General features: G+C 42.2%; 1 protein-coding gene across 1 annotated transcript in view; it reads right to left on the bottom strand.

The window, feature by feature from the left end:
* ptprua (protein tyrosine phosphatase receptor type Ua) overlaps positions 1 to 22,778 on the bottom strand; it is a 211,022-nt gene that overhangs the window by 139,106 nt on the left and 49,138 nt on the right. The window contains exon 2 of the mRNA XM_084562776.1: positions 18,958 to 19,086. Within this exon, the coding sequence (XP_084418902.1) occupies positions 18,958 to 19,086 (129 nt within the window). The remainder of the gene's footprint in view (positions 1 to 18,957; positions 19,087 to 22,778) is intronic.

Genomic DNA, 22,778 nt, shown 5'->3' with positions numbered 1-22,778 from the left:
AAAACTGAGCTGGATTCAACTTTTTTTTTTTTTTTACGCTCCTCTGACGTGGCAAAGCGTCAACCAATCGTACACTTTCGCCTCACCCGTCACCGTGTTGTATGTACAGTATGTTAGTTGAATGCCCGTTCCAAAACCTCCTGCCGATGATGTCACGGCGTCAATAGTCCTGGCAACGCTGAAAGAGTTGCAGCTCAAGTCGCTCGTGTCTTGTGCAACAGCCTTTTTGATAAAAAAAAAAAAGAAAGACAAACCTTTTCTCTGCTCACTCCTACTTTCAGGTGTAATTTCACAGGATGCAGTGTGGTACCCTCCAATCACTGTTTCACAGAACTCTTTAACTAGGCCCACTTCACCAAAAACTATTTTATTATGTAATTGTTTTAAACTGATTAGTTATTTCAACCATTTTTATGATTTTTATGTCAGAGAACACAAATTAACAGCATGTTATGACTGTGCAATTGTAGAGTAAAATGTGTTACACTGAATTAATCAACAGTTAAATGTGGAAAAAGTGTCTGGGAAGCGGTCGGGGTAAATAAAATTCATGGCCACAATTTGAGCATCTACAGTAAACTCAAGGCAGAAAAGTAAAAGGTCGCCCGTCGGGCAGAGCGAAGCCGGCAGAGGTTTAAAAAGGGAGCAATAATGATGTCTTTCCCCTCGTCATTCAGAGCTTCCACATTTCCCAGTTTAAATGCAAAAGGTTGACTGAAAACATTTCCCTTTGACATCATCATCTTCAACAGCCTCCAATCGGGGGGCCCTCATTTCCCACATCGCTTCAGCCTCTTCAAACGCCAAGCAGAGTGTGGAGGATGTTTAGCAGCGGCATTTCAAATTTTAATGCAACAAACTTTCAATTTCACTGTTGCTGAGACGAGCAAAAAAAGAGGCAGTGAGAATGAAAGGGAACGGGAGATAGCGACAAGCACTCATCAGTGGGCGGCAGGCAAGAGAAGGGTGAAAAAGAAGGAGCAAAGGACGGAGCCAATTACCCACGCGGGGAAGCCGACCGAGGGGAAGTGGTGAGCAGGGGCTGCCTGCTCGGCGTCCGATAACCCCCGCGTGTCATCCCTCTGTGTCAACCAGAATTTTATCTTGCCACTTGGAGCTTGGAGGAAAAAGACAGCCGCCGCATAGGCAACAACAACAACAACAACCTGCAGCCGAAGAGAGCCGCCAGCCGCCGATGGAGACGAGAATTAAAAGAGTCAGGCAGCCACGGGGGCAAGTGATACGCAACACATGAGCTGAAAGGAAAGGGAGTAGTGGGAAATACTGACACACACGGAGGGATTCATCACACACGGCATGCTATCAGGAATAGGGAGTGAGGGAGAAAAATGTTAGAGCGTTTAAAACCAGTCTTTACTGGTACATTGGTTTTGTTTTGTATCAGCAAGCATTGCTTCTGCTCTCCATTTCTGAAACGACACATTGTCCCATGCTGCCTAGTGTAGTCTGAAGAGGATAAAATACAAGCTCATGGCAGCCTACATCAAAAATGATCAGCAGAATGAAGTAGCACAATCACGTCAAGTCAGCCCCTGATGTATTTTTGGGCTAAGTGCACAAACTAATTGCAGCCTTCTATGTGCGTGCCGTTTCAAACAAAGGGGAAGAGATGAAAGAGAAAGGAATCTCTTAGCGCAACAATGTGAACAGCTTCACGGTAATTAAACCCCTGACGAGATGAGTATTTACTCCGATAAATCATTCCCATAGTTTGGTACCATTGTGTAATAGCTGCACAATAGACGTAGACACTTAATGTTCCGCTGCAGCACAGTGTGACATCATCCAGAGAAAAACTGCATCGGCTAGTCGCGTGAAAAACACAAGGCAGTTCACACAAAGAAGATCTGAAGTCTGTTTGTAGTTTTGTGCAGACCGACAGAAATGTAGAAACGTGTCTGTTGTGTACTGTAGCAGTAGTTCCTAGTAGTAGTCCTATGATGTCAAAAGTCAAAACTACAGGGACAACACTGCGGAGATAAGTCAGAAAATGAATGTGTGCATTTATTCAGATTTTTTTTAGTTAATATAAGTTCTGAAATTTGATTGAACAACCTCCAGTCCAGTCCACAATCAGAACAATCCTGCATTTAGTGTCTCGACTACATTTCAACTAGTATATGAGACCTTTATAAATGAATAATAAAACCCCATCCTGTGCTTTTTCAGTCCTTCTCCAACCCCGCAAATACCCTGTAAAAAATAAAAAAAATTTTTTTAGAGTTCGCGGGGGTCAGGCGTCCTGCCCAGAGCAGATCCTTGGATTATTCTGCTGGAAAGCTATTGTCCATCCGAACAAAGGCTAATGTTTAGAGCGCTCACACTCATCTGTCTTGTTCGCCATGCCTGAAATGAGATGGCCCTCTCAACCGCCACATTCCCCAAAGAGGGGTCTTTTCTAAAGCAGCCTCTTTGGGGGACCCCCCGGAGACCTGAAAGGTTAGAAACACACAAAAACACCCATTTATCAGACGGCGAGGGATTTCTGTGGGGACATTCCAAACGGAAAAAAATCCACACGAGAATGGAAGAGAGGTTAGGAAAACCGTTCGCACTTCGGGGCAGAGAATTTGGTGAAGGCCCCACGGGATTATAGAAAGCGTCCACGGGTGAAGCTCGTGTACTCATCGTCAGATTACAGACGCATGGGAGTCGAGGAAAAAAGGGAATACGCTAAAAATGTAGCGCTTAGGTGAAATGAAGCCGTGCTGCGTCACAGCTGACAGGTCACAGGCGGCTGGTTTTCAAAAGTTACTTTTCATTTAAAGAAGCTCATCTGTTTAATCACCAGACAAGAGTGTCAACATTAACATCCCACACACACCGGCGGCCTCCAGACGCTGCACCCTCTCCGGAAGGTTGGTATTCGTTCGCCCCACGTGCGCCGTGACAAATATAACGCCACCAGTGCTAAAGCATGACTTTTACGGCACATTAAATGCCACGGCAGCTCAATGCGGCCGCTGTGAAAGTGTTTGTTTTGTCTGATTAGATTTCGCTTGCAAAACCACAGTGCGAGGTGAGCAGTGGGCGACCGAGCATGAAACGTTACAGCTTTAGCAGAATCTGGCAATCTTATACAGTTCAAAACCTGTGACGCAAAAAAAACATATAAACATATATATATAATCTGGCAGCGCGTACAAATACAGTTCCAAGCAGTAAGACTATGACAGCTGATGTGGGTCACGAAGGTTAGAATCACCCTCCAGGGGTTACTTCACTCATCATATTACAAATTCTTTTTGTAGCAGCTTCAGTAATGTTTAAGTTCATTGGGTTTATAAAGCAGTTTAACGTCCATTAGTGGAAGAATTATTCCTGAGACATAAAATAGTAACTCTCAGTTTAGAAACGTGTCAGGTCCTCAGGGACCAGGGGTCAGAGACCTTGGTGCTAGTTAAAGGAGTTACGGAGTGGACAAAGTACTTTGAAGGAGTCCGACTTTGTCCTGGAGTTCAGCCTGACCGTGGCTTTCCTTTGTGTGTTCCCTTTCTGCTAGCTACAGAGCTCCAGAGGTTTTGATCTTGCTGGAAAATATCACTTATTGTGCATTATTTAAATGGTCATTAGTCTTGCGAGCTTCACCCTTCCCCGCGCACGGGCTCAAGGCTTTCATTATGACATCAGTTATCAGCCCATTATATGCAAATGACTCATCCTAACTCTGGAACCTATGATATATAATATATCACTTAGACTGGCAATGGAAGATTTTCAGTGACGGGATATATAAATACATCTTTAAGTCTGCCAGCTCTCTAAGGATGGGGAAGAAAAAGAAATATTATAAACAATGGGGAGAAAAAAAAGTAGAAGAAAGGATAAGAAGAAGAGAAAGGGTACGAGGGAGGAACAGAGGTCAGATTTAGACTCATTAAATGAATACGAAATGAAGCAAGCCCATAAACATGACTTGCTCCAGCAGCACTAGCAAAGAAAGTCCACTCCATGTGCAGCTTAACTGAGAAGAAACTTCTATTAAACCATATAAATATTTTACACGATACAAACATAATACTTGATAATGAAACTGGATAATTACTATAATTATAACTGTACAAAATTAAAGTGTGGGTCTAATTTGTAAGCTGTATCTTTCACTTCCCAGTGAGAATAATAAACCCAAAGTAGCTCTCAGTGTTGGCCTTATCTCAGATATTTTAAGAGCTCAGATACTATGACACACTGCCATGTTTTTGTTGTTTTTTTGGAGCCTGAACAATCATGACTATATACGATGCTTTAATTATTTGTATTCGTTCGGGTACAAAGGTATAATTGAGGTCAGGGTATGAATACATGCAAGTAAGCAGCTCAACCCGAGTGAGAGTTTAATCAGAACACGAGCCGTAAACCCGAGGCTAGGCAGAGAAAGACGCTCCTGCTGGCGGTGCTCAGCCAAAACAGTTGACTTATGCCGTGCTGAGATCCATCGAGCCTTTATATTGCATACTTTGCAAAACACTGTTACCATAAATACAGCTGGAGCGGTGCAGAATGTGAAAACATGTCTGCTCCACGATTCCCGTTCAAGTCGCACATTTAGATCAACAGCGAGCAAAATATTCTCAGTTTGTATATTTGGATTCACACAAGTCTATTTTAACATTTCCTTAGGCTGCTGCTTTCAGTGTCTTGTATATGCGACTCTCACGGCTGTTTACATTAGTTAGACAGTGACAGGAGCTACAAAGAGTCGGCAGTAGCGCACACGTGTTTGTGGGTGTATGTAACGGTGCGCGAACCGGTGTGCGAGAGGAGAGATAAAGTAGTCTGAGAAAGGAATCTGCAGGGAGTGCGAGCAGCCTTATAATAATCAGCGGTAGCAACAGAGAGCACAGGCTGATTTGAAGCAGTGGGACCTGTTTGTAGAGAGAGTCACTTGCAGTGCAACGTGCTGTTAATACCTGGTATTAAAAGCTCAAGCAAACATTGAAGGGCATATGCAAAGCTAATAAATAATGCAAATCCACTCTAAAAGCCTTTCATAAACTGGAGAGAGCTTTAGATGGGGCCCCCACGATTGACCCTCTTGTTAGCATAAAACTCAAGAGCCGCAGCCGCAGAAACCAAATCTGAAGTGAAAACGAGAGGTTTCTGAGGACCCCGGGATGCTGGCAGCCATTTTGGAGTTCTTTAAGTTCATGGACAACGTTTTGTGAACCACTGTGCTAACTCTAATTTTACTAGTTCAACAGAATATATGTTTTTGATCATCAAAACACAGTTTAAACAATAATACATCCATAAAAGTATCATGTCAGCCTTCATAAATTATGTTCCTGAAAACTAGCCACATGTTAGCTTGCTAACCATGCAACCTGCCTAAATCTAATTTCTTACTTCAACAGAATTAATATTATTGATCACAATTTAAACAATAAAAAAATTATTATAATGCCCTGTGTCCTAAACTATGTTCTTGCTAACTAGCCACATATTAGCTTGATAAACGCGCACTAATGTTTACTTGTAAGGATAATGGGTAGAAAAAGAAAACATTTCGGATTTTTAACATTACACGCTATGTTTTGCTCACTATTGATCATTTAAAAGCTGCACCAGTGTATACAATAAATAATTAAGAACAGCTAACAGTTAACAAAAACGTCAATTTTAAGCTAGGAGATGTATGGGCGACATGGTCAACTTCTGCATAGGCAGTAGTACACGTTTGATTTTACAGTCAATTAAAATACTAAGATGTTACATTTTTATTTAAAGTGAAACTGCTCCTCACAGTAGCTGAACAACTGAGTATTTTGACTATTAGTGAGTATTTGATGCTGATGGCGACAGCACTGGAACAGAATGGAGCTTTCCAGTTTATTTAAAAGTTGTAAGGAGATGCACATATAGCTCTATAAAACTAGACAACATAAATTTCCATTAATATTGTGACCTAGGTGTGTGAAAGCAACCTTTAGTTTTGCATCACAGCATGAAGGTTCTGAGTTTGAACCTGTATAAAGACAGACGACAGAACAGCTACTCAAAAGTGAAGCCAAAGCAAGTAGAGCTCCCCCTGGTGGCTGGCTGCAGTATAGGTCATAAGCTCCACCTCCTCCAAGTTAGTGAATGGGACTTGGGCCAAACAAAGTCAAATATATACAGTATATATTTTTTTCAAGGATGGTTTCTATCATTTTAGGTAGTTAATATAATACTGATGCATATAAGTTTAGTTTTAGTTAGTTATTTGACGCTGTAGAAACAGGATGTGACATCATCATGACTAGAAGTTATCATCAATAATGTGGCTCCATGCAGCTCCACTCTCGGACCGTACTGCGCAGATTCTGGCTCCAAATTTGCAAGACGCCGCTGCCCGTATCCCCGGGAAACTAATGTCAGTTTGGCCAATGTAAGGAAGTGGGGATGCATTGTCCGTATTATATACAGTCTATGGTTTGAACCTGCTGGGTGGCTGGTGTCTTTCTATGAGTTTGCATGTTCTCCTTGCCTCTCCTTGCTGTGTTTCCTCTCACATGAATATGCATGTTAGGTTAATTGGTGAATCTGAATTGGCCACAGGTGTGAATGGTTACACTCTACAGGATAATACAGCTGCATTTACAATTACATTTAGCAGAAGTGATTGAAGTTCAGTCATACTCAACACTGTCCACGGTAATTCATGGCAGAATGCAGTGAAAAAAAACTTTTCTAATCGCTGAATATATCTAAAATGATTGAATTTATTGAAAGTAGTTGATTCATTAATCGATAGAGATAATCGCTGGATTAATTGGCTAATTGAGAAAAAAAATGGTTTGATGTAACACTAAAGCAACATCTGTTTTTGCTAATCTAAAAAACAGCCCTATACCTAGAGATATAATATAATAAAGGCTAATTTCACTATACCAGTCTGCATTTCATCATACCAACAAGCCATAATACCAAAATTAGTAGGCTAAGGCTCTCTGTGTAGACACATGCTTTCCCCAAATAGTCTTTCTCGTATGACAACCTTTCTGAGCACCTGCTCTACCCCTACGCCTCACTGAATGTCAATAACAGAAAGGGTGTAAACATGGCACCAGCATGAGTCACATGGGTGAAAGCTGCAATCCCACTGCCAATGCAGCGAGTCTTGCCACTAACAAAATAATGGTTATGTCATTAGAGCGAGAGGCATGCTCTAATGATGCGGGCAGCTTCACACTGGGGTCTATTTACAGGCCTGTCATTAAAGTCATGTTAATAACAGAGCGGTCACGTCGTTATCATACCTGCCGCTGAGATAGGTTAGACGTGAGGACAAAATGGGGCATCTTAATTTAAAATGCTAAGCCATGCCTGTGATTGAACACGACATGGTGTTGTACGGGAAAAAAGAAAAGAAAAGAAATGAATCATGCAGACAGGAGTTGTCATTGTCAAGAACAAACTGTCAAAAATGTGCAGAAGAACTTTTCAGGATTTTAAAATAACATGAGCCTGTGTTATTCTGCTATTACAGCATGTTCTTCCCCATCGGATGTGTGCTGTATTTATAAAAAAAAAAAGCTCAGAAATGGTTGCTTTCTCTTCCCACATTTTAATCGATATCAAGAACATAGTTGTACTATGACCATGTATTATGTGCCACTGAGTAATCTAATTATATGGTCAGCTGCAGTGCTCCAAAAATAGAGAATCAGATGGAGCCTGCTCAATCATGTCTCTGTCTAGTTGCATAATAAGCCAATCAACACGCACTGTCAACATAATTTCTATAGCATCCTACTTGTGTAGGACTTTACGTGCTGGATGCACACTACACCTGGAGCTGGAGTTGGGCCTCAGGAACAGAGGACAAGGCTTCCAGATGGCTTGCTATCTTCAGATTTCCTTTACCGCAAAATGCAATTTCACTATTTGTCCTGAACCTTTATCAGACAATGTGTCACAAAGGGATAAGAAGGCACCAGGCAGGTAAAAGTTCCACATGGAAAATTCTCACCAGTTTGATAAGGCAAAGCTCCATCACTTGGCTTCAGTCTATCACTCCTGAATCTCCTTTTACTTGTGTCCCCCAAACACATCACTTTTTTTCCCTCCCTGGGAATATATTTCTTTCAGCCCGTTTTCATTTCTCGAAGCCATCCATGATCTGGTGGTTGTATTTAGTGGGCTCAGTCACTCTCACACAAGATACAAGCACATTGTTTATGTCCTCGCCTTAACTTTCCTCTGAGTCGGATAAAAGAAAGTGAATTTAGAATCTCAGAGGAAAGAACAAGTGGAAAAGACGAGTATCAAGAATGACAAAGGGGTCCAGATTGTCATTATTATAAATGGTAAATGGTCTTGTCTTTATGTAGTGCTTTCCTACTTATTGGTACTCAAAGCACTCTACAGTAACAATGACAGACCTACTTATTCATTCACACAAGCACGTACACATTCACATTCAGTGCCAGGCATTAGGGGTTCAGTATTTTGCTCAAGGACACTTCCGCATGTGGTCCACCAGGGATTGAACTGCTAACCCTGGACCACCCGCTCTACCTACTGATCCACAGCCCATTATACCAAATAGTCGGCAATATTTTGCATGTGTAACTAATATCATGACACCAAACCAATGACCAATTGTCACCAAAGTTGAGGCCAAAATCAAGAATGCAAAAATGTTGCTTCTTGAAGAAGCCTGGTCCACATATAAACCCCTCACTTTGTAGCTGACAGTGGTCTCTAATGAACTTCCCAGTTTCTGGTTGCCAAATGTTTCAGAGTGAAACAACATACGATATGGATCGCCAAAACCTAGCCCATCTTGCCATTGCCGCCGTCTATTTGACAAGAGAGTACTGTCAACACTGCCTACCAAACTAGTAGGAACCAAAGTTGTGGACGGTGTTTGGTTACCGTAAACGGTTGGGGAACTAAAAAATCTGAGTCATATGCCAACCAAGTATATGAGCTGATTGTCGCCTCAATGGTGTTACCTCAAAGTTGAGAAAAACTCAACCTGGTGTCCACTTCATGTTGCCAGTGGTTTTTTCATGTATCACCGCAAAAAATCCAAACCACAGACAAGTGACTGGCAGTCTGACTAGCAGCAGTATGTATGAATGGGTCCTTCTTCTGTACTTCCACAACCATTGTCATACCGTGACGAATTCAAATAAGACGCATGATCAAGAGAAACTGCTCTCTGTTAATGTGCCATTAAAATGCAAAGAGTCATTCTGTCTCCCCTAGTTAGTTTTTCGACACTGGATCATCAAAGCCAGCAGGGTTCAGTAGAAAACCCGGCAACACGGGGACAGGCAAGAGGGCAGAGGGTGGAGGCAAGGAACCATGAACGGTTTTGAAGCTCTGCTCAGCAAATGAGCGTCATGTTGAATCCCCAGGAGGGATGTTTGAAGGGAGAAGGGCCTCAGAAGTCTGCTTCCCTTTACTTGAGTTTTGTAAAGTTATAAGCACGTGCTGCAGTGGCATTCATAGGCTAAAAGATGATTTACGCCGAACCACAGCTGCCGTTAAAATGGCGTGGGTTGGTGGAAATCATCTGTTTGCATGGGTGACGGTGCTTCCGCTGCTTTTTCAGAATGTGAAAAAGTTCGTTCTCCTCTACATTTCAGCATACTTTATGATTCCACCTACATTTCCAAGCAGCTGAAAATGAAAAATAGATAAACATGCCCTCTTTCATGTTTGTTTAGAAAGCTGAGGCGCATATAAATTATGAAACCATCTGCCAAAATGTCAACATTCAATTAATTTACTGTCCTGTAATGGGTCCTTGAATTCGAGGCAATAATTACCCTGGTTTTCCACTCTGGCCTGTTTGGTGACGTTCGTGTGGAGCACGGAGGCGTGATTGACTGATTCACATGGCCAGACTTCATCAGGCTGAATGCGATAAGCAATCAAAAGTACAGCGAAGTGGCTACCAACTCTGTGCGGCTGATTACCACTTTTCATTTTGAAGGCAAAACAGAGACGCTGCAGTAGACAGACGATGAATAAAAATCCAATAAATACAAACAAGTCTCAGTACCATCAAAGAACCATTTAAAATTTAATATCTAAGAGATAATATATTTTTTAAAGCAGAGTATGATTTGATAAATGAATCCGGCAGTAGCAGAAATATCAGACAGAACTTTCTAGATATTAATTTTTGCAAATTGGAACCATTGAAAGTATGTAGTATTAGATATTTGCTGTTTGTATTTACAGTGTACCCATGTATACACCAAAAACTAAAACACTTTGATAGTAAAGACAACTTAAAAATGTGAGGACCCTCGGTTAAATTCTGCAGCTAAGTGTTTTTTTTTTGTTTTTTTTTTAAATTAAATCACATCAAACCTTGGAAAGTGTCTGCCTGTCAGAACTGATGGGTTTATAGCTCCAAAGAGGACTGATTGATGCAAATCAAGCGCTAATAGAAAGTACCTTCTCCACGACCTATCAGAGCTTCTGCTGTAACAATTGACTATGTCGGTTAAACAACAAATGAGCAGGCCAAACTACAAGCCCAACTAACGCCGACATGCAACTGTACCACACACCTCACAAACTAGCTTTGCTCCCCTGATGATAATCGAGACTAACCTTTCTAGAGGCTGCCAGGTTTCAAAGGAGCTCCACAGTGATACTGACGCACAACACGTTTTTTATTGAGGTGTCCTCTGCAGATTCTATTCAACTCCAATAAAATCTCCTTTAAGGGACATTGTTTGTTCCAGAAAAAAAAAAAAAAAAAAAAGGAGAACACGTTCAAAAACCCTGTCTATCATGCACGCCACATCTGTCTCTCTTCCCACCTAGCTCCAGACACTGAGCCTTGGCACGTCACCTCCTGCATTACAACGATAACAAGCAGGCTGGGAGATTCTGAAGAAACACTATGATGAAAAAAATAAATAAATAAAAAAACTGCAAAGCTGAAGGGTGTAACATGTTCCTTTCTAGCTGCAATGTTTCATGTCATTGGTATTCCACTGGCTGGTGGGCACAAATCAATACTATCGAGCGGCTGGTGCCCAATAAACTAAGTTGTTGTCTCAATTGCAGTCTCTTTAGCGTCTCTGAAAGAATTTAAAGCCCTTGGAAAAAATCGAGCTAAAACGTCTGTTTGCTGTGTTACTTCGCAGGGTGTCTTGGAAAACTCTGACCTTGCATATTCTACAACAAGACAACACGAGGGTTGGCCAGACGGGTGCTTTTTCATAGATGCATCAGAACACAAAGAGGACTTCAAAATAAAGAACAGGTAAAGCCATGTTTTGACTTCAGCGCCTGTACACAAACAATTTCCTATGTCACATATTGATGGAGCATTAAAGAAAAAGTACATGTCAATGAAAGTAATACAGAGAGTTTTTACATTCGAAAAAATAAGGTAAGTACCTCTATTGGGTTTAAAAATCCCTCGTGTTATAATAAATTCTGAACTTGCAAATTCCGATAGCACACTGCAGAAATACTACAAATAATAGTCTTCATTGAAAATGTGTAAATACTAGGGGGTCAAAATTAACGTTAAGCCCAAGCCATGGTTTGATGGAGCATTAAAGAAAAATACATATCAATGAAAACACATTCAGAGTAACTTTTGTTTTGATTTTTGTTGTTTTTACAATCGAAAACACGGCAATACGCCCTGTTGCCGTACTGCCAGAAGCAGAAACAAATGAGCAGAAATGGATAAAGAAGTAGGTCTTTTGAATGGCAAGTTCAGCTTCAAAGCCCTGCCAGATGGTTCTCTCGAAAAGACCAAAGTAACTGCATTTACTGTTGATGTGAACTGAACCACTCTCTGAGAAGTTGAGATATTGAAAAAAGTTATACAAACTTGAAAAATATCCCTTACATGTAGATTTAAAACGGATATTTAAAAAAGTGCGATTAATGTGAGTTGATGTGAGTTAACTATGGAAATTTTGCGATTAATCGCGAGTAATTTTTTTAATCCATTTACAACCCTCGTAAATACATGTTGGACCTTTACATGTATAACAATGTATATAACTTTAACTATTGTGCAACTTTACTGCAACTAAATTTAATAGTAATAGCATAGCCACAACATTAGCTTATTGCCTTGTTCCCAGACCTTGTTTATCCATAACGTTACTAGCCATACATACAGTATATAAGGTTTAAGCAATCACAACTGATGTGCTATCACTTTTTTCTGTTTCCTCAAATCTAAAAATCCACTATTGCTACTAGCTACTTCACTACTTGCTGACTAAGAATGAGATTTTTTTTTCTGCAAAAATAAAACATTTGTTAAATTAAATAAAGAAAAAGGTGCCACTAGATAAAATCGTCCCGCTAAAACTCTTAATAGGTTAGCTTGGCCGAGAGCATTAATTACTCCCTGCAGCCACCGGCACTAGTGGAATTCATGCACTTTGTTTTTATTAACAGACGGTAAATCAAATGCTTGGATGTATATGTTTGAAAAATCATTTATTACAGCTGAGCATTAGTTAAAATGGACATGAAAGATTCATGGGCACATTTTGTTTGTAGATTCTTCATTTGCTGTGCCGAGCAGAGAGCAGAAACACAGAATGCAGAACCCTTTTTACTGTCGGTTTAATGGAAGATCTGCAACAGTGATAAATAATCAGAATCAAGAGGGAGAATTTTTTACTTTTGAATACCAAATATATCTTTTACACTATTGAGCTGAGTCTTCAAACTCTTTTCTCTCAACCGTAGTGTATGTGTAGCTATAGCTCTTGGCCCCTGTAAGGCAGTCCTTAACCGAGCCTATCCACAGTATACTGTATGACCACCATAAGTGGGCTCACAACAGGCACCTCTGATGATAGGATCTCACAGCTATATATCAAATCTTCATCACTTATCCAGCAGCATCTGAGAGGAACATCCGAGTTATCCAAGCATGTGCTCATCCCGCCTGAAATCGACCTTCTCTAATGGATGAAAAGAAGATGAAAAAGCGGCCTTTGTGGCGCTGCCGGGCCCCAGAGGAGCACCAGGAAGTGTAATCAGCAATGACCCATGCTGGACTCCACCAATCCCAGGGAGTTCGTTAACATACCCAGCCTGCCTCGGGGGAGCTGTGCCTGGAACAGTGGAACAAGCACTTGATAACGGCGAATGAATTATGAAATCCCGGACGTCTGCCAGCTCCTTCCACAAATCGCCGACAATCTAGCCGAGCCAGCAGCCCGTAACCAGCGCCACCTTTTCGCACGCGGATGTTTTTTCCTCTGAGGTGCGTGCTTCTGCGAGGCTGCGGGGAAAAACAGCCCTCCTTAAACAAACATATATGTAAAATGTCGGCGCAGATTGGACGCAGCCCACCTGTGATGATACATGACAGGCTTAAATGGAAAAGCAGCAAGGGACCGAATGTTGGAAACTAACCGTCAGTAGGTCCATGATTGGAATAGGGTTCAAGGTAATAAGTAATTGTTCGGCATAAATCACTGAGGAAACCTGGTGAGCGCACACGTGTAGGGTGGAAGTCCATTTCGACATCCATTAGCATTCATCTAGACCTGAAATAAAGCCTGTTCACACTTTTCTTCCAGGCACATGACTGAGTGTGATTGCTAGCGAAAATAGGCAGATTTCACCGCAGGTCAGCAGTGTGTAATCATTAGAAGTCGGCTCCTCGTCCCCTTCCCGTTTGAATGAAAGGAAGCAGTGGTGTGTCTGCAGTTTGTTTTTCTTTTCCATGAGATACTCTCTCAGAGGTGTGCCATAGCAGAATGTGAAGACCCCAATGATTACCCAACAGCAAAAAATCAAGGCGCAAACATACCGATTTATCCGGAAAGTTCTCGCTGCTTTCCGGGGTCATATGCTGTATGATAGTAAACTCAATATTGATGGGTGCTGGACCGTTGCCCAGACTAACTCATGAATTCATAATGATGGCACAGTTTACACCTTTGACGTGACATTTTAGTAGTGAAGCAAGCAGCTATTTGATAGAATTATGTTGGCTGAGAGTAATGCTACTTAAGAAAATGCCTGCAAACGTCTTCAACCAATTTGAGAATGCAGAAAGAGACGGAACTGTTTCCAGGAAGTGGTGAACCTGAATGCCACAGTGCTCTTGTTATTCTTGCAACTTTTGATGATATTTTTTTTAATTATTATTTTAACATCTAGATCGCGTGATTCCTCATAAGCCTTTTGCTTCCTATTGGATTGTCAATTCAAGTAATCTGACGACACAATCCATTCGCAGATTGACAACATTAATAATATTTAAACATTTATTCCAAGCCTTTTCATCACTTCCCGGGGTCCCCTGGAAATATTTCCGCTTGCACTAACTGCAGCACGTACAATTATTCATTCATTCATTCATTCATTTTTCATGCACTTATCTGAAGTCGGGTTGCAATGGCAACAGGCTAAGTAAAGAACTACAGACGCCCCTCTTCCTAGCAACACATTCCAGCTTTTCCAGAGGCATCCCGAGGCATTCCCAGGACAGCCGGGATACATAATCCCTCCAGCGAGTTCTGGGTCTGCCCCGGGCGCCTCCTCCCAGCCTGACCGCCTGCCCGGTAAACCTCCAAAAGGAGGTGCAATTAGCAAAGTAAGTAAACATCTTAATCAATTTGAGTGTGTTGAGCTGTCTCGGCCACAAGCAGAAAATTACTGGACTGAAGTGACTTCAGACAAATAATCAAACAAAATGAAAAAAAAAATTGTGTTGTTATCGACCACCCTCAAATTCAACATGACATCTTTATACACGTTGTATTAACATAATGAAATAATATATGCAGATATATTAATATGTTATTCCAATGAATTCACGCATATTTACAAAACTAGAAGACACAAAGCAACATTTATGCTGAGAATTTTTTCAGGCCGGTTGACGACGCTAAGTCCAGTATTTAATGTCCTTTAAGTTCGGTTTTAGCCTCCACCCACTGCTGTAGCTGTTAAACTATCTTGGCATCTCTCGCTATCTTTATCCGTGGTCTAAGCAGGCAAAAACACGGTCAACCTCAGCTATGAATTAAGAGTGACGGCTTTAGTTCCCCCTCTCGACAGGTGCTGTAGCATTTTTGTGAACCTCTTTATCCCTTTCTGACTTTTCCTGACTTTTCTTTTCTTTTACCAGTACACAGCACTCAATAAAGGTGTGCAACTGCCATTCCTCGCGCCACATTTGAAAGCAATAATAGTAAAAGGCAAGCGCGTCCGTGTCTGCACAGGATGGCCACATTGTCTGCTTTGTTGTGTGCACATAGAAAAATAAAAATATAAAAAAAAAAAGTCAAAACACAGTTTATTTGCCGAACAATGCACACGAGGTGACGAAGCACATAACCTCCCGCAGGCAACGTATCCAACAGTCGCCGCAATTCTGTTTTCTGTTTGCATGGCCAAGCACAAATGCATTTTTTTTTTCTGTCTCTCTCTCTGTGTGTAGCAGCAGTTAGAGTTTGGCGCTTGTGCTGTAAATCAAAGGTGAGTTCAAATGGATCTCTTGAGAGGGATGCATCATAAGGCCAGGTGATGGCGGGAAGAACTGCAAATCAGTCTCTGCAGGGTTTTAGATAAATCAGATATGTCTGGTTACGCGTTTCTAAATCCGCACTCGCCTTACTTTTCCTGATAACTTCTCGTGCAGCGTGTGTTAAGTCCTGACTCTTAATTTTCTCCTTGTCTTTTTGCATCAAGCTCTGATCTGACAAACTGGATTCCATTATTTACCATTTGCTCCAGCACACGACTGCGAAATGATCAGCAGCGAGCGTAATGCAAATTAAAAAGAGCTCCCTTCTCTCTGGGCCCTCCCTGCTCAAAACCATACAACTGTCCTGCCTGGGTTGCTCTGGAATGAATTTAGATTTGACGTTTGGACTTGAATGTCCCCTCCGGCGATGGACAGAATGCTGCACAAACAGTCCCAGCTCGTTTTTTCAGGAAATTAGTTTTCATCAAATGTGTCATTAATTTATTTTGAGCATTCACAGAGCTCCCATAATGAACCGCCTGAAAAAAACAACAACAACAGCACAGCACATAAAAGCGGCCCCCAGTCTGCTTTATATTAGACTCGTGGGTTATTCTGTGTTGTGTTTTTGTACCAAAACAGTGTTTAGAGCTCTATTACCAGTGTCAAAGGAGATTTTGTGCTTTTTGTGGCTCCATATTTAGTTTAACTTGACAGCAGCTTTTGATTTGACACCGTCAGACTGGGTTGTTGAATACAAGTAAACTGCCTTGCTGGTTACTCTACTTAGAGCTGCTCCATTGGTAACATTTTCTTTATTACTATAACATCTTATGTCCACCTTTATGGAACCACACTGCATTCATATATTAAAGAACAATGTAAAACAAGACATTATGGCACAGTTATACAGAGAAAAGCCTACGAACGATTATACTCTATATTTTAAGAAGCGGGGAAGATTAAGGTGGTAATCAATATTGACTATACTTGGAAGGGCAGGAGCAACAGCGCCATGTGGTTTAATCTAACAAATTCAAACTGTTCTTCTTCGGGATGACTATATAACAGATACATCATAACATTATGACCACCTTCCTAATATTGTGTAGGTCTCCCTTGTGCCTCCAAAACAGTTGTGACTCATCAGAGAATGGACATGGGCCTTCTGAGGGTGTCCTGTGGTGTCTGGCAACATAATGTTGTTAGTGGGAGCCTTTGGGTCCAATTGGTTGAGGGGAGGGGCCTCTGTGGATCATCCCACAGATACTTGATCAGTTTGGGATCTAATGAATTTGGAGGCCAGGTCAACACCTTGTGCTGTTCTTCATGTTTTTTAAGTTGTTCCTAAAGTGTTTTTGTGTGTGTGTCTGTGTCAGGCTGCATCCTGCTGGGGATGGCTGCTGCCATCAAGGAGTGTCATTGCTATGGGGTGGGGGTGCCTGGTCTGGTCTAGGTGGGTGCTACATGTCTAAGTAACATCCACACTAATGCCAGGTCCAAAAGTTTCCCAGCAGAACACTGAATTGTCACAAGATGATCAATGTTATTTAGTTTCTTCTGTCAGTGGTTTTAATGTTGCGGCTGATCGGTGAGCTCAGTGTATCACCTTTAAACATGAAATACACATGACCGTTGTAATTATGAGAAAATAATCTCATCATTTTGAGATCATGCGCAGCAGAAGAGCAGGAACTTCAGAATGTGTGATACTTAAGTGTTTAAGATTTTACGAAACAAAAGGGGACTGCAAAACTTAATACATAAAGCAGTTTTTTTTGTCTGTCTTAGCTCTCAACATCAATTTCTAGTGTGTATTTAAAGGAAAATAGTTTACAGAAATCCATGAAGCGGCAAAGTTTTTTCAGCCACATGCCGTGTTTGCAGATTTTCTCTTCTACTGCCCCAACAATGTCTGCCCTTGAAGTGCCTGTGAGGCAAAATGAGCTGCTGTAACAAGCGCACGTACATCATGTTGGGAGATATTAAAAAGGATGAGAGGAACCGCTGTGACAGACCGTGGTTGCTATCAAACTGTAAATAGTTTTTGTCCAAAATATATTTCTGATTTATGTTATGCATTAAACTGTTCATTCAAACTTTGTGTTGTGCTGTAGCTGCGATGAGACGTCTGCTCTCGTCTACCCCGTTCCAGAAAGTTTCAGCCGATTTCATTTTTCTCTTTTAAACTCTTCTCTTCCCATTACGTCTAGCATTTTGTGCCTTAAAAAAAAAAATGTTTTGTTGTTGAAAGACGATCTACAAATAAATTTGCCTTCCCTTGTGCAGTTAGTGACCCAGTCATTTATAATGTCTATTAATGAACCCCTCCAATCCGTCCTGCTGTGTTGCTTTCTTCCAGGAAATATTAGCATGCACAAAGCTGCTGCAAAAACAATATGGTTCTTATGAAGAGGGCTTAAAGATAGACTCTCCAGAACAGATGTGCATTACTACCTGTTGCATTTCACACATCAGAGCTGTCCAGTGTGAGTACAGTCCACAACCAGTCTGGGGTGAGCTGCTCTGCTGCAGCAGGTGTGCATGATGAATTGGTCACACAGCCTGCAGCTATGTTCTTCCCAGTCAGTCCATCGGTCTGGTCAATTCGAAGATGGATTTCATACCACCGAGACGCTGCCTTTAAGATCAGGTCTACAGGTTTTATTGTTTGTCTTACAGGTGCAGTATGTATGTAGCGGTGAGATTTGCAGATTTCAACCGACTAAAAACCCCTCACCCCCATCCAAGAAAACAAGGAGCATGTGAATGCCCCGCTCAAGAGTCAGCATTTCGTGTGTCCATGGTGCAAAATGTGGAAATTCATGGAAGAAGATCCGCTCCCAGTGTAGATATGCAGGGCTCATTCTAAGCTAATAAAATGAAATGAAAGCAATACATAAAAACTGTATTCCATTTCTCAAAACACAACCCCCTAATTCCAACACACTGGACCTTTAAATTAGACTTTGCTTGCTCATCACCTCCCTGTTGATAGCAGCAATTAAAATATCCTTTATTAGTCTGTTTTCTAATTTTACCTGTTTTCTTGGTGTGGAATTTGGACTTAGTTTTTTCCCTGGACAGTGCTTTGAGTTGTAGTGGAAGATTAAACTTATTCTGAAGACTTCTGAAGACATCCACCTGACTTATTTAAGCTTCATGTTTAGCATGGAAGACAGCCCGACGTCCCCTGCCCACAAACTTTTTGGAAGTTGGTCTGGACTCACTCCGTTGGGAAGTGATTATGCTCTGGCAAAAATCTGCCATGCCAATCAAATCGTAACAGAGACCTAGCCATACATGTCATCTGAGCACCGTGGAGTTGAATTTGTTCACAACAAAATAGCTCTGATTGGTTGTAAGGCTATCCAGTTGCGTGCAGAGGTATTTTTTTCTCCGGCTGGCACATGCCCCATAGTGAAATCCGAATCGAGTGTGGCTATACCAGGCTAGCTCCTATTAGCTTCATGCCTTAAATTCAATGAACCCTCTGAATGAATCCTTTAATGGCCTACCTCGTAGAAGGTCTGGGGTCGGGTGTGGCCAATTGTAGGTCCTGATCAGCTGCCAGTCAAAGTCGTCCTCCTGGCCCTGTCGGTATTCGCACAAACCAGGATCTGAGTCCTCATCAAAGGTACAGCCGGCTGCAGAAAGGAACAAAACCAATGTGTTACGAAACTGAACACGCCAGAAAAGTTTTAGCTATTAGTGAAGTTTCTTTGCTACCAGGCCAAAAATGGTGAAAGAACACATTATGATCCCTATTATCGCCCAGTTACACCACCACAGGCTCACTGTAAATGTCTTAATACATCAACTCTGGGAGAATCTTTGCTGCTATAAACTAAATTACAGCTAATGGTTGGCACCGGGCGGTCAGCACTGACTGCCTATCTCATCTATTCCCTCAAAATTCACCACCATTTGGTGCAATTAGCCCTGTGGTGTGAAAATGACACGGCAGCCACAGGTCACCCAGATAGCCAGAAATAATGGGCAACGGGGAGAGAGCAGCGAGGGCTGTGGAGGGGGGGGGGGAGGGGGGGGGGGGGGGGGGGGGGGGGGGGGAAGGGGGGTCCTTCAGCTGATGGAGGACAACAACAGCCCGGCTCTCAGCCTGTGAAGGTGACCCACCCCGGCCCTGTGCCTAATGGTTACACTATTCTGCCATTATCACACAAACCACAGGCTTTTAAAGCCACCGGCTCAATTGTCAAAGTATGGGACGAAAAAAAAACTGTGAGTTCTTATTTAATTGGTCAGTAAACACAGGTGCACTTTAAAAAAACATGTAAAAATGAATTACCTGGACTGGAAAAAAACAATTTCTAATCATTTGCTTCCCATTTATAGACAATATGCCCTTAACAGCAATAGAAAACAAGTATTTTCTTCATTGTACCATATTTAATTTCCAAAGATCCAAAACTGGGTGAAACGGAACTCCTCGAAAAGTTTGCTTTGAATATTATGAATCTATGATCAGATGAGTTTCTGTGGGCGGACTCTTTGGAGACTTACTAGAAGGAAAACGTGGGTTTCATTTTATTTCATTATCTGGTCATCTGCGCTCTCAGCAATGGTATGTGTTATTGTTCAGATCCTGAAGATGACTGTGATGTACGTAGAATCACTTCACGAGGTTTATTGAGAAAGCAGTAGAAGATGGAAAGTTTGGGCAAAGACAAAGGAAAGAGATGGGTATTTCTTACATGTATGTATCATTTAGGATTTGAAGAACAACTTGCAAGCTGCCCATAGTATTCTACCACACTTCAAGATTAGAAAACCTACTCCAATGACTTCAATTGCATCAAAATCAACAGAACTAACAGAACCAAAGGCTGGGGCAACAAAAATAACACCTAAATTCCAGTAAACCGTTGTTCTAATTGAGTGGCTTTGGCACCAAGGTCCTTGCTTTTGCAGCATGCGCAGCCAACCTCGACGAAACGCGAGAATTAATCGAACCGGTGCTTCCACAGACCCAAATGAGTCTCCTCAGGTTAAAAACAAAGTTTGATTTGTACAGCTCCGCCCGCCCAGCGAACAGCATGGGACCCGCCGCCACAGGGCAGCTCAGGAATAATGGCGTGGGATGCAATGGAGCCGCTCATTTACAAGACATACTGTGTAGACCGGGCCTGCCACCAGTACACCAACAGGTCATTGCTCAGTCTGGCCCTGGCTCGGAAGACAAGCCAAACGGTTTTCTATCAGCCTCCACACACCCCGAGCCCACTGCCATCCCAGGACCCTCTTTGGTAGCAGATCACATTAAGGCTTGGCAGCAGTGCTGGTGTTAAACAGCTTCTTTGACCCAGTGCCAGCGTCTACTTAATGGCATCCCATTTGGCCTACTCCCACAATGCCGCTTTTGTGTTTTGTTTAGAAGCTCCATCTGTTTTCTTTAGTAATGTATAAGTTTTGCGTCTGAAGAAACATTGCATGTCGCAATAAACTGCTAAGACTGTTAACTTTGGACCGGCGCGTTCGCTGTTCCCGCTGACAAACAAATATCACCACCCCACCACCAGTGAACCTCCCCACCGCCCCGGCCCCTCTTCCCCTTCTGCCTGCAGCCGAGCGAGTGTTTCCGGGTGTGTAAGCAGATCAGAGTTTTAATTGCCTCCTGTGTGAGGTCTGCTTGTTGTGCAGCGCCGTCCCCGGTTATTTGAGGATGAGAGGACTGAGTAGTGGAGCTGGGCCTGCGGTGGAGGCCTGATTTTCATTGAGAGCCCTCCAGCTCCAGGAAGAAATGTCACCATCAGACACGTTCCACTGATTCCCCTCATTAAGACTCATCCTTCCAAGCCTCCTTTGCTTTTAGCGAACACGTTCCTCTCAGTGCCCAAATGAGCTTCTCTGGCAGCAGGAGGGCAAGCCCATGTAATTAGAAAAGCCACGTGCATTCTACAGAATTCTTACTGATGTGTGTGTGTGTGTGTGTATGTGTGTGTGTATGTGTGTGTGGGTGTGCATTCCCTCTAATGTGTGCGTGGTTAGCTGAGCCCGTTTGCTGTTTTGATGTTTACTTAAAAAGGAATAAAATTATAATGAATCTGTCAATGCCACGCGGGCTGAGGCCGTAACGACTGTGGGAATGAATTATTTGCGTTCATCACAGCAACGGGGAATCTGGCCGGCGCGGGCCCAAGATTGCTCAAATTTCCACATAATAGCAACGCGAGCGTGAGAGGAAGCAGCTTTTAGAATGCTAATTGCTTATCAGAGGCGATAGCACAGCTCTGTTCGGCACAATCCCGGAGCGGCACGGCGCCTCGCAGAGCAGCAATAACACCTAGAGACGTGGACGGCGGGGCCGGAGATAACTTCAGTGAGCCTCTGTCACAGCTGACAGGTTTCTCGGGAGGAGAACAAAGAGGGAAAAACAAAATAAATGCACGGGAACAAGAAAACCCAGCTCGTTGAAAGGTAGGAGAGGTAATTTGCAGAACAAGACCCGAGCTTGTCGACAGGTACCAGGGCTGGAATGTGTTATCTATGTTCGGCTTGTCCTCTCGTCTCAGCTTCAACACCTTCTCGACTCTTTTTTTTTTTTTTTTTCATCTGGCACAGACGGAAATATTTAGGGAGAAGTTGCACTCTTTTCCTCGGAAAACACACTTACACCTAACCTCCTGTTGTTAAAACCTTGTTAAAAGCAGAGATAACAATGCAAGGTAATCCATTCTCCAAAGCCAAAGGTTCATTTTCAAGTTCCTCTACAGCCCCAGCGTTAAATCATCTGCAGTGGCTGTTCATATCACACGCTAGGAAGCTATGAAATATTTTTCTTACTACTAATTTTATACGAGACTGCTGATCAGAGAAATCCTCCCTTTGTGGTGGGTGGATTTTGCTAAACAGCCAGCAAAGCCTGCAAGAGGCAGGAAAGAATCTCATTAATACGGCTTTCAGTGATGGTCTAAATACTGTTTTAGAGGCTTTCCCATGACAACTCGAAATCCTGAGGGGAAGACCCAATATTACTCATCTCTCCTCTTATTTTCTCTTTCTTTAGCCAATGCAGTCAAACTTCAATGATACTAACCTATTCTACAAAGGGATTTTATAAACACATACACACACACACATATATATAGGCATTACAAACACAATACTTGATGCATTCATTGTCGTTGTTGCTGTTTTTTGTGGAGCTTGGTGACAGTGACAAGAGTATCCTCAGCATTATTTTTTTAAACATATGAGTATTATGCAAATGTACCTCTACCCTGGCTTTAGTCAATTACCTTCAAAGTACATTTATTGTAAAGCGTTACCTCCTTCAACTCCTTCTTTCTTGCCATGGATTTGAACCGTTGAACAGTTG

The sequence above is a fragment of the Chelon labrosus genome (genome assembly GCF_963514085.1).
Source record: "Chelon labrosus genome assembly, chromosome: 16".
In the NCBI taxonomy this organism is placed as follows: Eukaryota; Metazoa; Chordata; class Actinopteri; order Mugiliformes; family Mugilidae; genus Chelon; species Chelon labrosus.
Note: the sequence above shows the minus strand (reverse complement) of the source record. Positions and strands in the feature narration are given on the sequence as shown.